At 42.3% G+C, this 13,619-nt stretch overlaps 1 protein-coding gene across 1 annotated transcript in view; it reads left to right on the forward strand.

Annotated features, from left to right (window-relative positions):
* The window catches only part of LOC147060612 (neuroligin-3-like), a 322,266-nt gene that overhangs the window by 305,436 nt on the left and 3,211 nt on the right, over window positions 1-13,619 (forward strand). Inside the window, exon 10 of the mRNA XM_085905848.1 lies at window positions 3,211-4,000. Within this exon, the coding sequence (XP_085761974.1) occupies window positions 3,211-4,000 (790 nt within the window). The remainder of the gene's footprint in view (window positions 1-3,210; window positions 4,001-13,619) is intronic.

Genomic DNA, 13,619 nt, shown 5'->3' on the forward strand with positions numbered 1-13,619 from the left:
ATTTACAAGTGGGAACTGCATGGAAGGACAAACTCCCAGAGCCTCTGCTCGCTTTGTCTTAAGTTGAGTTGAGAGGCAACACCAAGAAAGTGCGAGGAGAGGGGAAATAAGGGCAGAGCGGGATAGTGACAAAGATGGTCAGATGAGCCTGAGCAGCTGCCATACACCCCCATTCCCACACCAGCAAATTGCATCTTATAGCTGTCACTCTAATGCTTTCAAGTGGGTGAAATCCTCGACATCTGCTCCCGCTCGCTGAGATGCAGCGCAGGCCACCGCCCTGCAGAGACGCACAGCTGATGGGACAGCTTGAAGGGCAGCGGTGCTCGTGGTGGCTTTCACATCCAATGTGATTTGTTTTGTCAAAACGGAAACAACAAACAAAAACTTCAGATTCGCGGTGAAATGTTATGTGTTTGCCGCAAAGCTTCTCTGTAGTATTTCTGGCATCCGTGATGCAGAGGCTGTTTTGTAAAGCCAAATGAGCTGGTCTTGTGCAATGACTTTCAAACAGCTCACTATCAAACTATGTTTTGAAAGTATTTGTGCCCCTTTTGATTTGGGCTCAAAATTCTTTGAAGTACAAACCCAGATGTGTTTTCAATGTATCTTGAAAGTTTTAGAATGATTGGATGATCAATGAGCCGTGACGAATTTGCTGCTGAGCTCCTTTTCTGCAGTCGAGGTTTTGGTCCATGGACTGTGGAGATAAAATTCATAAGGAATTACTGTATAGGACTTTGGAACTATAACACAGAGTTCATCTTAGCGTACGAGAGAGTGGTGTTTCGCATAGCTGACTTAGGTGCAGATGGCAGGGGAGTCATTTTCATTCAATGCGCCCTTCGCAAACTGTATTCATGCAAAACAAAAAGTCCACAAATTGCAAACAATTTGCATTTGGGCGTTACAGCATAATGGGAAATCCATCTGGAACATCATACGCATTTTCTTCTTGAAACTCTATTGAGGGATGATGTTGCTGTAAAGCGTGATTCTAAAAATATGAATATTTTTAACATCTTTGTTATTGCTTGTCTCAGCGTTATCGCGATGGGATCCCACAGCAGAGTGAGTGCACCTTGTAGTGTAACTTTGAAAAACATTTAACAGTTCACCCATGCGTGCAAATTAATTCTACTTACGACTTGCGAACAAATGTAAATAGGAGTGTAAAGAAACACTTAATCTTTGCCAAAAAGAAATAAGCCCCCCGCCGCCACTGATTAAGGCTACCAAAGTGATATATCTGGCACTTAAGTCTTGTGTTTACCTCATAAACACAGAGACTTCAAGCAGCCACCCACACTGATACTGAAATATTACTCTCAAACTCTACAAGCCAGCATGATGTTTTGGAAACACCTTGTGACATTTTGTTACCACTCGTATTTACTCATCGTCTGTTGTGCCTGCCACAGTCACAACGTTAGAGGAATTCAGTCACCCTTGACCGTAACAAAGACATGAACAGTAAAGCAGGGTGGTCGAGCAGTTGGTGCTGGCCTCTGACTCCCGCGTTGGGCAAAGCCGGACTGGTGCTGTAATGCTGAGACACGGTGATGACGCGAGGAAAGCATACCGCAAACAGAGGGGATGTCACCTTTAATCTGCTCGATGTAATGGGAACATTTTTCGAAGGGATGCAATTCAATTATTTCTGAGGAAATGATGTTTCCTATTTGGGATGTGTGCCTCGTGGTGGAAAGTCGTCTCGGATTTGCTTCATTCTCCACTGCAACTAAATGGTAATTTGATTTGGGGCAGAACCCGCGAGAGTGTAGATTTGTTTGCGTTGGTTTCCACTCGGCACACACAACACTAAGCTCCGACGGAATATCTACTAACATCATTGGAGGTCTGTATCATAATGTGTTTATTGCCACACATGGCAGGCACTTTCTTTCAGGGTATACCACCGGGTCGTATTTTCTTGGCAAGTAAATGTGCACCGCTTCATTCCCTCAATAAGGAGTGGGAGTTTACTTTTATTTATAGCAATCCACCCACAATCTCATGTAGAAGCCAGTGATTAAACGTGGAAGCACATTTTCAATGGGGGGTTACAAAAACAGATGCATAAGTAGTTGTATCTATAAAAGGTAAATGTCAGTTGGGGCTATAAAGAGACTGAATAAGTATGTCATTCAATGACAATTCAGTGACTTGTAGAATCGTGTTATAGGAAAAGGAAAACAAACAGATGAATGAGGAGTAGAAATGACAAAATGTATTGACAAGTAATCCATTAGCAAATTAAGCAACTTTTTTTTAATCATCAAATCATCGTTTCAATCTCTCAACAGTAATCAATATCTGAGCCTTCATGAAAGCGTCTTTTTATCTCTTGTATTTAACTCAAATAAGACATTTGCAAATGGGTGCTTTTACTTTGAAGAACAATGACTGAACTAATAACAGAATCCGTTTCAATGTTTACTTGTTTTTAATCACTAAACAAAACCAAACAAACAACAATAATTGGTCAATAAACAGCAACATTTTGAGGTGTTTCACCTTTAGTCCAAGCTTGAAAGTCAGGAAGAAATCCAGTCACCTTTGATTTCACTTTTGTCAAATGTATGAACAACAAATATAGACACAATTTCCCGTGTACCTCCTTTATTAGTCACCCAGTGATCCTGCGTTACTACCAGTCCAGGTTGTTCCCCATCACGTCACCCGTGGTTGACTTCAGCTTCGCTGCAACCCTGAACGAGATGAGCAGTAGAAAATCATTTCAAATGTCTGCAGAGTTTCCGTTGAAACCATGAATATCCGTTTTAATGTTCGTTCCGTTTTTCCGCATTGCTCCTGCCACTTCTCTCATTGTAACAAAAACCCGCAGCACCATATTCTTAGCATCCGTCTCTGACAAAAATACAGATTATTATAGTGGCAGTTGCAGGGACAGCAAGTGAAATGACACAGCGCTGGTGCTCTTGTCTGTCTCCGAGCAGTAAGACCAGGCCATCTGCACGTTGATTATCACAGACACCATTCTATTATTGTTGGCATCTATTATTGTACTATGTGGGAGCAAGAACTTGTTGTCAGTCTGGGCTTTGTTGTTCTTATCAGCTGCACAGCTGACAGTCAGGTCTCGAACATGACGGCAGCCAAATGAACCGCCATTGTGTTTTGTAGCTCCTAACTGAATTATCCATGAGATGCACCAAGTATGATCTGTTCCCCTGTGTTCTTGTGCAGGTCTCTTCCATCGAGCCATCATTCAGAGCGGCTCGGCGCTGTCCAGTTGGGCGGTGAATTACCAGCCCGTCAAATATACACGCCTCCTGGCTGAGAAGGTTGGCTGTAACGTCCTGGACACGTTAGACATGGTGGACTGTCTGAGGAAGAAGAGCTCCAGGGAGCTTGTGGAGCAGGACATACAACCCGCAAGATACCACGTGGCTTTTGGACCTGTCATTGATGGCGATGTCATTCCAGACGACCCCGAGATCCTTATGGAACAGGGCGAGTTCCTCAACTATGATATAATGCTGGGCGTCAACCAAGGCGAGGGGCTGCGTTTTGTGGAGAACATTGTGGACTCAGAAGACGGCGTCTCTGGAAACGACTTTGACTTCTCTGTGTCAGACTTTGTGGACAGTCTTTACGGATACCCGGAGGGTAAAGACACTTTGAGGGAAACCATTAAGTTCATGTACACGGACTGGGCCGACAAGGAAAATCCAGAAACCAGGCGCAAAACGCTGGTGGCTCTCTTCACCGACCACCAATGGGTGGAGCCCTCTGTGGTAACGGCAGACCTCCATGCTCGCTATGGCTCACCCACCTACTTTTATGCCTTCTACCACCACTGCCAGAGTCTCATGAAGCCCGCCTGGTCAGATGCCGCGCACGGGGACGAGGTCCCCTACGTTTTTGGAATTCCAATGATCGGTCCAACTGACTTGTTCCCCTGCAACTTCTCAAAGAACGATGTGATGCTCAGTGCTGTGGTAATGACCTACTGGACCAACTTTGCCAAGACTGGGTGAGTCATTGCGTATCTTTCAGGCTTCTTTGTAAGGTGACTATTTTTAGGATGTTGTAAGGATTTTATAAAAGAAAACAGCAATAAGTATAAAGCAAAGTAATAAATGATATAAGCCAGTGGGTCTTAACCTTATTGGAGATACCGAACCCCACCAATTTTATATGCGCATTTACCAAACCCCTCGTTAGTGATTTTTTGTTTTTTTTAATTCAATTCATAGATGTTTTTTTACTAGTGCACAAAATGAGTCAGAATTTACACGATAAATCAGGTTTGTTCAGACCTCCTCAGTGGAGGCTCTGTCAAACCCCTGAGACCGACTCACCAAACCTCTAGGTGTCAAATGAACCCAGGTTAAGAACCACTGATATAAGACATATGAACATTTTTTAAAAAATGAGAAACTCTTGATTGCTGGACAATTTAGAGGAGTCTGACTGATCTTTCAAGGCTCATTGATTTTCTTTTTGGTGTGTTTTGTATGTAAACACAAAAACTACCAAAATGAAAAATGAGACTCTTTTTTTTCATCCCACACACACACACACGCACGCGCACATTTATTTATATATATATATATATGTGTATATATATACACACACACATACATAAATATATACACACACACACACACACCAGTGGAAAGTAGTAGAGGAAATCAAATCAGAATCCTGTTCAAAGGACTTGCGTGCCCCTTAAAATACTAGGATGCAGGAAGAAGGAATTGCCACAAAGGATGAGTGTAGGACTGGAAAGAGAAAAAAAACACTTTTTAACAGATATTTTTCAGAGGTGTTTTTGAAAAAACTGAGACATTAAATGTGAGGATGATTAAATGTACCTCCAGTGGGTGCAAAGCAATTTGTACACAGCTGACTTTCTGAATTGAGTACAAGGCCTGTCTTTATGTATGCGGCTGTGTCTGCACCTTTGGGTTTTTTATTTTGGGGGCGAGGGAACTGAAAATGCAATCGCTGCTCCATTGTAGTCGTGCCCCAAAAGACACCGTGACTTATCAGAAAGGCAACTGTTGCCCTCGTCGGTATTGATTTCTTCAGCTTGGACCTCGACGATCACTCATGCCCAGGGTGACTATCCCCCACACACCCCTTCCACACTCAATTTCACCTCTGCCCACAACACACAAAACATACAAGGTCAATTTTGCACAACTAGTCATGATTTCAAACAACTGGAATTTAATTTGACAATCCACGTCTTCCAGAGAGCTATTGATCTTATCTTGAGGGGGATGCACTGTGGGATAAAAACAAGAGAGTGTCTACTCTACATCATCTGCTGCTCAATCAGTTTGACTTTGACATCTAAACGTCTGGCTTATAGGCCACAGTGGCCAAGTCGATGCATGAGTTGCTAATGACAGACAAGTGCAGATGGACTGATGTCAGCTGTTTGGCTCCTCGGTCAAACAACTGAGGTCAGACTACACATCTGTCTCCTCTGCCTGGCAGCCATCTTGTCTCATATGCACAAGGATTATGCATTTTATGTTCCACAATATAAGCCACTCCAATAAGTCTGTGATTATTTTGGCCACTTTTTGCAATCTATAAAAATCACCTGGGACGTAAGACTCAGTCCTCATTTGCACATTTGTGCTTTTTAAATGTAAGTAAAGAAATAGAAAGGCAAGGGGGTGTGTTTACATGAAGACTTTATCTGAATATTCAGAATCAAACGGAATGACATATGGAATGAAAGATGCTCCTTATAAAAACGTTCATCGGAATAAAAGTTTAACCTGAATTGATTTCCATTTGGATTCGCAAGTGTGGTATATTCTTTTTGCCGTGACTTTCACGTGTAAACAGGTTACCAGAGATCTTCAGTAGGAGTGACAAAAAAACCTCCATACAAACCTGTGTGTACGCGTGTGTGTGTACATTGTAGAGTCAAATGATTCAAGCCTCATGGTAATCATTCAGGCTGATTTGTAGTGCATTGGAAATCAATTGTGATAGATGATGACATCTTCTTCATTTACCATGGTGGTATCAACATGTGCGTGCTAGCCATAAGCCAGCTTTCACGATTAGCTGTCAACACTTAACTCTTGACTTAGATGTAGTAGGTTTTTGGTGTTATTGTCTGCACCACTTCCCTTTTATGGATTTCACAAAGGACTCCAACTAAGAATTATATCAAAACATTGTAAGAGTGAACTGATTGGAGATAAAAAAAAATGTTAAAGCAACATAATAATTTTACTTTACATCTTATAAACCCTTTGAACATCGATTTGCTCTATGGAGAACTTCTAGGTCACTGCCTACCAATCATAATTTACAGTCCTGTTTGTTTTAGCAACGCTATAATAAGCACATTAAACTATAAACATATACAAACTCCCTCCAAGGCTAAACTGTCAACAAACGTAGAGGTTGATACCACACAACTACTCTGTCACCAGGTCATTTGATTCAGAGGAAAGGACTGTACCGTCAGTTCTTGGTGAGTGCTCTTAGCAAGCTTAAGCGGACTTAAGGTTTTTCCAAAAGTTCATTGTCCTCATTTAGACTACACCGGGGGATAAGAACCTCAGCCTAGCAGCACCCAAAGCCAGTCTGGCTCTGGAGGACGTCTTTAATTAGGACCCGGTTGAATTCTCTTTGGCTTCTCGGCTCGCAACAGCAATACTCAGGATGAGCTAACCCAGATTGCACTTCCTCTCCTTGACTTTAAATCGCCTGTCAAAACATGTGTGGCACCATGTTGAGACGCTTGGGTTGCATGTCACCCGTGTGTATGATACCGGCGTTCCCCCGAAAGCCCTTCCTGTCCCGGGATGTCATCTGTCATCTTTACAGGGCCAACTCTATCCCTTGCACATTTTTGTCCTGCATCGTAGTAACTAAGAACATAAAAGCACACAGAGAGTACTCACTGTCAAATCTCCTTAGTGTTTGTGCAGTGTGTCCGTTTGCTCTTTTTAGGGGTGGCAATGTTGATTCTTGCCTTGTTATTTCTGAATAGATGGATGGATGAATGATAACTGGGCGGAACTGTCTTTGTCTTGGTGCATAGTATGTATGGATGAACAAACAGATATAAACAAACATAATGACTAATTGAGAGTACAAATGATCGCTTAACAGATGAGTAGTTGGACAGTTACATAAATCTTTTCATCGTTGGACAGTAGGATAGCTAGGCTGGCCAATTGATGGGTGGTCAAGTAGACAGACTACTAGACGAGCGAAACTGACAAAAGGCTAATCAAAATGGCTGCAGTAACAAACAATGTATGGATGATCCACAGGGGGAAGAATATATGGATAGATGGACTGACAATAGAGATGGAAGGACACATGGATGAATAGGAGATGGATGATGATTACAAGGGCAGAAAGAAAGATGGACAAATGGGCTGTGGATACTAATGAATGAAGGTAGGTGGAGCACACCGAAGGACGGATGTACAGGAAAGGGAAAGTGAAACAGATGAGTCAGCAGAGTTAGGATATATAGACAACAGATATGAATAGATGGATGAAGACAGAAGGAAGTATAGACAGCGGGATGGTGGAAGAATTGAGCAGATAAAAAAATTGGATACATGCATGGAAGAATACATGGACTGACAGGTGGAAACAATTGAAACGTCAGATGGACAGATAAAGTGAGGCAGACAATGAAAAGTGCACAGGTAAAGAGAGATGTGGTAGTTGGAAGGTTGACTGGACATACGGGTAGATAGATGGATGGAAGAGCAATCAGGATGGACCAATAGATGAGCTGATAAATGACAGATGCAGAAGCTGCGTAAATTGCATAAATACAAAGGCTGAAGGAGTAATGGACAGAGAGAAGTTGGTCTAGCCACATCTGATCAAAGAACGATGATGAGTAAACTATAAGATGCATAGACAGATGTAATCACAGATTAAATACCCATTAGGAATTGTCTTCTACTGCATTATTTAAAGCACACTTCCAAAACTTTTGTCTTGTGTCCACACGCTGCAACTTTCACACTATTTCAAACAACAAATAAAAAACACAGCATGTGCATCAACATCCAAAAGCGCTGGTGGAGCACTTCAGAAAAAGACAGAATGATGAAAAGGCAGCAAAGATCAGCCGCTACATATCATTAGCGCTATAAATATGTCAGTCCAACTTGGTGTGTTTTTTTTACTGCTGCACACTCCTGCCACATGCTGTGCAAGGTCTTGCTAGGTATCGTTAAAGAGTATTCCACTGTCGTGTTGATTCTTTATTTATTATTTTGTTTATTCTCTGTCCCAACTCCTCTGTCTCAATCTCTCATTATTCTGGACCAAAAAAAGAATAGCCTACTTGCAGGAGCTAAAATATATAGCATTGATTGCTTTGTCTTCAGCAACATTGTCTGCCAACTCAACTGTGAGATGTCTATGGTGCACTTTTGCACCCAACGATTTAATTCAAAGACCTCTGGAAGGATAGTGACACATATGTGGCCATCGTTACTCACCCTGCCTGCACTCTTTAACCAAAAAGTACTTGGCAAACATACACGCTATTCTTTTCCTGAATCATCCCCTTTTTCTATCTGGGAATGGGCCAGTGATTTGTGTTGAAGTAGTCATATTAGATTCAAAACCTACAGATTCCTAATAATCATTGAGAAACCTGAGCACGTTATTAAAACATAGAGACAACGTCCAGCACCTACCTACTTAATGAATTCTAGAGACACTGACACAGGGGGAAAAATATATGGATATTTTATATAACGGGCAGTTTCAATACAACTGTCTTAGCCGATGTGCTAGCTTCCCTATAACTCTATTTACTTCCCATCAGTGTACAGAATACATATAGGCAATGGGACAATTGTTCCCTGAGTGTCCTGAACTCCTGTTTCCATGCCGGTGCTGTTGAGCAGACTTGATGTGGGCCACAACGATTTTTCGGTGCTTACGTATTATCGGGAGGACCTTTAAAAAAACGACTCAAAAATTAAAGTAAATTATTTATTGAAACGATAACATTACATTTGTAATTCCGGAGGCCAGAACGTCGCAATTGCTTCCAAAAGTGACTCAAAGACATCAGTACAGGCAACATGCTTCCGCCACATGAATTCGGCCAAATACGACTCCAAATGGTGACGTGCAGTGCCACAGTGCTTCTTGTTTCGCCACTTTGCCGATCCCCATAGGCGTTCCACTGTCTGCGTATGAGCCCCGGTGTTCGGATCCACAAAGTTGTACTTGTGGTTGACGTTGAGGTGATGAAAGCCTGATTTTTCCAGTTCCTTGGTGTTATAAGCGGGCCAAAGAAAAAGTAAAAATCAAAGGTCCTCCCGATAATACGTAAGCACCGATTTTTCTTTCAAACAATAATCGAGATAGTAACTAGTAATTGGTCACTAAACTCATCCCTAACCTGGATGCAATGTGCAATAATTGCAACAGCAAACAGCTCACTTCATTGAGTTAGGCGTTCACTTGATTGGAGATATCGTAGCCAATATTTGGATTTGCAGCCGGGAAGGTAAAAAGCTGTGTAGCTTGTTAAGGGGTGTGGATACAATTGATCGCTGTCCATGCTATTGGCTGAATGTAATGAGGGGAGGGGGTGTAAATCTGTACACTGACGTCCATAAGTAAGTGGCTGTTAGATTGATGTAGGCGATAAATGCCCAACTTAACAGTGTGAAGCAGTCTATTGATGGGGCAGTTTCAATACAAAAATAGGAATACACGAAACGCATCGAAGAAGTTTTGTTTTTGCCACTCATTGAATCAAATAAAACCCAGAATGGTCCAAGTGCTATGTCCTTAGCAAAGTTCAAAGACGCAGCAATTGGCCTCGCATCACTTAGCCTGTTGAACTCAAGGCTGCCATTAAATATAAAGCATGCGTCACTCAGCCCTCCCTCCGCCCCAACATGCAACCACACCAAGGGCAAAAGAGCACAGCGTGATCATTGGCGCTCTGAGGCTGCCGAAAAGCGCTGGATAAAATGCGTTTCAGAAAAATCTACTCAGATTACAGGGTCAGGTGTTTGGAGTGAAAATTAAAATGAAATGCTTACTTTGTGTTACCTGGTAAGTAGATAAACAGCTGCAGGGGATGCATTTGTTACACAGCGCTAACAACAATAACTTCAACCTTCAAAAGGCTTTAACTTTGCATATTTTAGGAGCTTAGCAAAGTGAGCATCAGTGTCTGAGATTTAATGCATTTGTGTTATATAGTGAGGCTATAACTCAGCTCAGGAATTCCGGGCTGTTGAGTGCAGTGAAAGTAGATTTTTGTCTTCTGCCTTGGGGCGCCTAAACGTGTCTTTTCAGATTTGGCGATGGCGAGGTCTATGATCATTCAAGCGCTTCAAATTACATCAGGATGAAAAGGGGAAGGAGGAACATGGGAAATGGGGAAAAATAAGGGAAAATGATATTCATTCTATCCTCTTATCTACCTTTTACATCAGAGCTTCCAGACATGGTTTGGAATGGATAATGAGCCTAGAATGATTCAAACTGACATAAAGCAATGGTATGGTTGACTTTGTCATCCACGTGGCACATCCACTCACGGAGAAGCTTTAGAATTTGTCATATCAGACTAGAGTGGATCACTTTCTCCACTACAGTGCGTGTGCAACTGCTGCATGATTTGTGTTGAGCACTCGTGCGGCCTCCGGGGTCAAGTCATTACACCTGGATTGCGTTTCTAATCCAAAAGCACGCTCACAGAAACAGACAGGTGCACAAGCTACAAGAGATGGAAACAAACATACACAAACTCCCAGTCAATCATGAATATTAACACATGAGAACGCTTGAACACGCATGACTGGCCGAGGTCATTGTGGGTCAGCAGGTCATGGAGAGAACCAGCAGGGGGGGGGGGGGGGGGGGGGCTGTGCTTTATGGTACCACAAGCATATGAACACATCACAAGGGATGTGAAAGGCCATTAAAACACTTTTTTTTATGGGTGTAATAATCTTTCTCCAGAGCCTGGAGTCTCGCCACTGCTCCAATGTCCATCTAGATTAAGGGGGAGGTTTGACAGCACGCATGTTGTACGCTAATGTGGAAGGGTGAGGTGCTCCTTAGGGCTTAACAAGACCATAAATGTCAAATTAGGCCAATGTCGATAAATATACTTGATTAATGGTTTAATTGTAAATATGCCTCACAATGAGCCGTCTGCTGTCTAACTCAACTCATGCCGTGAGCTCAGTGTTGTTCCTTCTAATGAATCCAAAAAAGCTTGCCAGCCGCTGGGTTTTCAGCAGCATTACACAATATTGTGCAAAATCACGAGTAACTTGTTTGATTAGAAGATAATCAGACAACACAAGAAAACTATTGGCATCATGTGGTGAAATAAAGCTCAAAAACATTCCTACAGTAAGTCAGTATTGATCCATCCGTTCGTCAATGCAAAAGTCTCTAATGATAAAATCGGTAATAATTCCATACATGATACACTCTTAAAACTTCTAGGTCAGAGTAACCCAAATTGGGAGACATAGCTAACACAGTCCAAAACGGAGGAAGCCAATGCTCTTTCATACCCTGAACATTGGGTTGAGAATTGTCGGGTCAAGATTTTGATCCAACAAGGCATAGAGACAACCCATACTACGAAATGGAGTACCTGGTTATCTATAGCTCTGGTTAAAAGTATTGCAATGTTGCCGATTTTACACCAGATGCCTCCCCACCCGTGCAACCCACCCATTTTCCAAGAGTGGGCAAGGGTGGTGCCCTGATTGTGATTTAAAACCTAGTGTTGAAAATAAGCAGTATTATTGCCAGTAACAATTTCAAAGAATGTTACATCAAATCTACTTCAACTTCCCTACACAAATGGCAACCAACTTCAGCTCCTTCAGCCCATCCAAATCCAATCTTCAACCCAATTTATTTGGTCAAACTAATGAACCCAACTGGCTCAAAAGCTATCGCCGTGTGTGTTTGTTAGGAAAACAGTCCAGCATGTTTTTAGCCCGTGTGTGTGTGTATGTGTGTGTTTGTGTATGCGTCCGTGTCAGAAGATAATACGACTTCCAAAAAGTCTGGTCAAAACCAAGGTCAAGATTCGCAGTCATTCTTTCTGACTTCTGCAGGTTGCTTGTCCACATAGTCAGCAAGCTGTTCATCAGTGTTCAAATTGCAGAAATTTACAATGGTAGGAATTACCCGAGCGTTTTGTAGGTTTGATCAGTCAACGAGTTGTTCGTTCAAGTCAATTTCTCCATATACTCCAAATCGATTTCTTTGTGTTTCTAAAACGCATTCCTTTTCAGCCGAAGCAGCTTTTCGACACGACATCGAGCACTCTATCTAAAACCCACTCCCCGCGCGCACAGATTGCTTTGTGAGATTTAGCCGAGTACCTTTTAGATCTTTTTGTTATCACGATTCACCAAATTGACCCAGCCGAGATGAGAGCTTTCGTAGCGTATATGGAAGTGGCCGGAATTCCCATTAACTCAGATTGCTCTGACCCCCTCCCTCATTGTTGTCATGCGTGTGTGTAGAACATGATTTGCATGTGTGTGCGTGCGCGAGGTTGGCAGGCTGCAAATGAGCACGTCTCCATTGACGTCCTGTTCTCTGGCATGTTGTGCGCTGGGAGATCAATATGACCTTACCTCCACCAGCCGCTCCTTTGAAACTTAATTACTGATATTCGGCTACAAAGTCATCATAGTCTGCCTGTCAATATTCATTGGGGATCATTACGGGCCTAATAAAAGTGGTTATTTACAGGCTGCTCTGCCGACGTGGGCCCAGGTCCAGGGATTCGGCTTTAGCCATTTCAATTTGTTTTACCACTCATTCTCTCTCTCTCTCTCTCTCTCTCTCTCTCTCTCTCTCTCTCTCTCTCTCTCTCTCTCTCTCTCTCTCTCTCTCTCTCTCTCTCTCTCTCTCTCTCTCTCTCTCTCTCTCGCTCTCCTATTCACCTCTCCCAGAAGCACTGACCTGAAAAAGAAAAATTGACAGCAAAAAAAAAAAAAAAAGAACTAAGGGTTGGATTCTTCTGGCATGCTTTTTAATTCTCTTGTTTGAACATTTCCAAAAAAACAAAAATTCACTGTGACCGGCACATCCCTAAATCCCAGAATAAATTTGAACTTGCCGCTGACACGGCAATCAAATTCGCAAAGGGATATTTCATGACATTTGAAGAAATGTCACGAAACTTCTTGCTTCATTTCAACCTCTGGGACACCAGCGATTGTTGTGTTTTCAAGGCTGCTGCATTCTTTTTCAGCTCTATTCTCTGTTTACAGAGGCTACAATTGTTTCTGCAAAACTTCTATAGGTGACACTTTCCAGAAATAAAGAATGGTTTTGATTGCTGTATGATCATTGGTTCAGTCGTTTCACTGAAAAATATAGAAAATGTCAAAAAGGGGAACAGTGAACTCTTTGGCGCAAACATAGTACTGCATCAAAAAAGATAGCTTGCCGTTTTTTGATCTTTACACACACACACACACACACACACACACACACACACACACACACACACACACACACACACACACACACACATACACACAGGGGGTTGAGCAGTTCCCGCTCAGTGTCTTGATTAATATGGTCCACTTTACATCGGTTCACTAGATGCCAATGCACAC

This window comes from Syngnathus leptorhynchus, chromosome 2, assembly GCF_054491065.1.
Source record: "Syngnathus leptorhynchus isolate UIUO chromosome 2, UIUO_Slep, whole genome shotgun sequence".
Taxonomy (NCBI): domain Eukaryota; kingdom Metazoa; phylum Chordata; class Actinopteri; order Syngnathiformes; family Syngnathidae; genus Syngnathus; species Syngnathus leptorhynchus.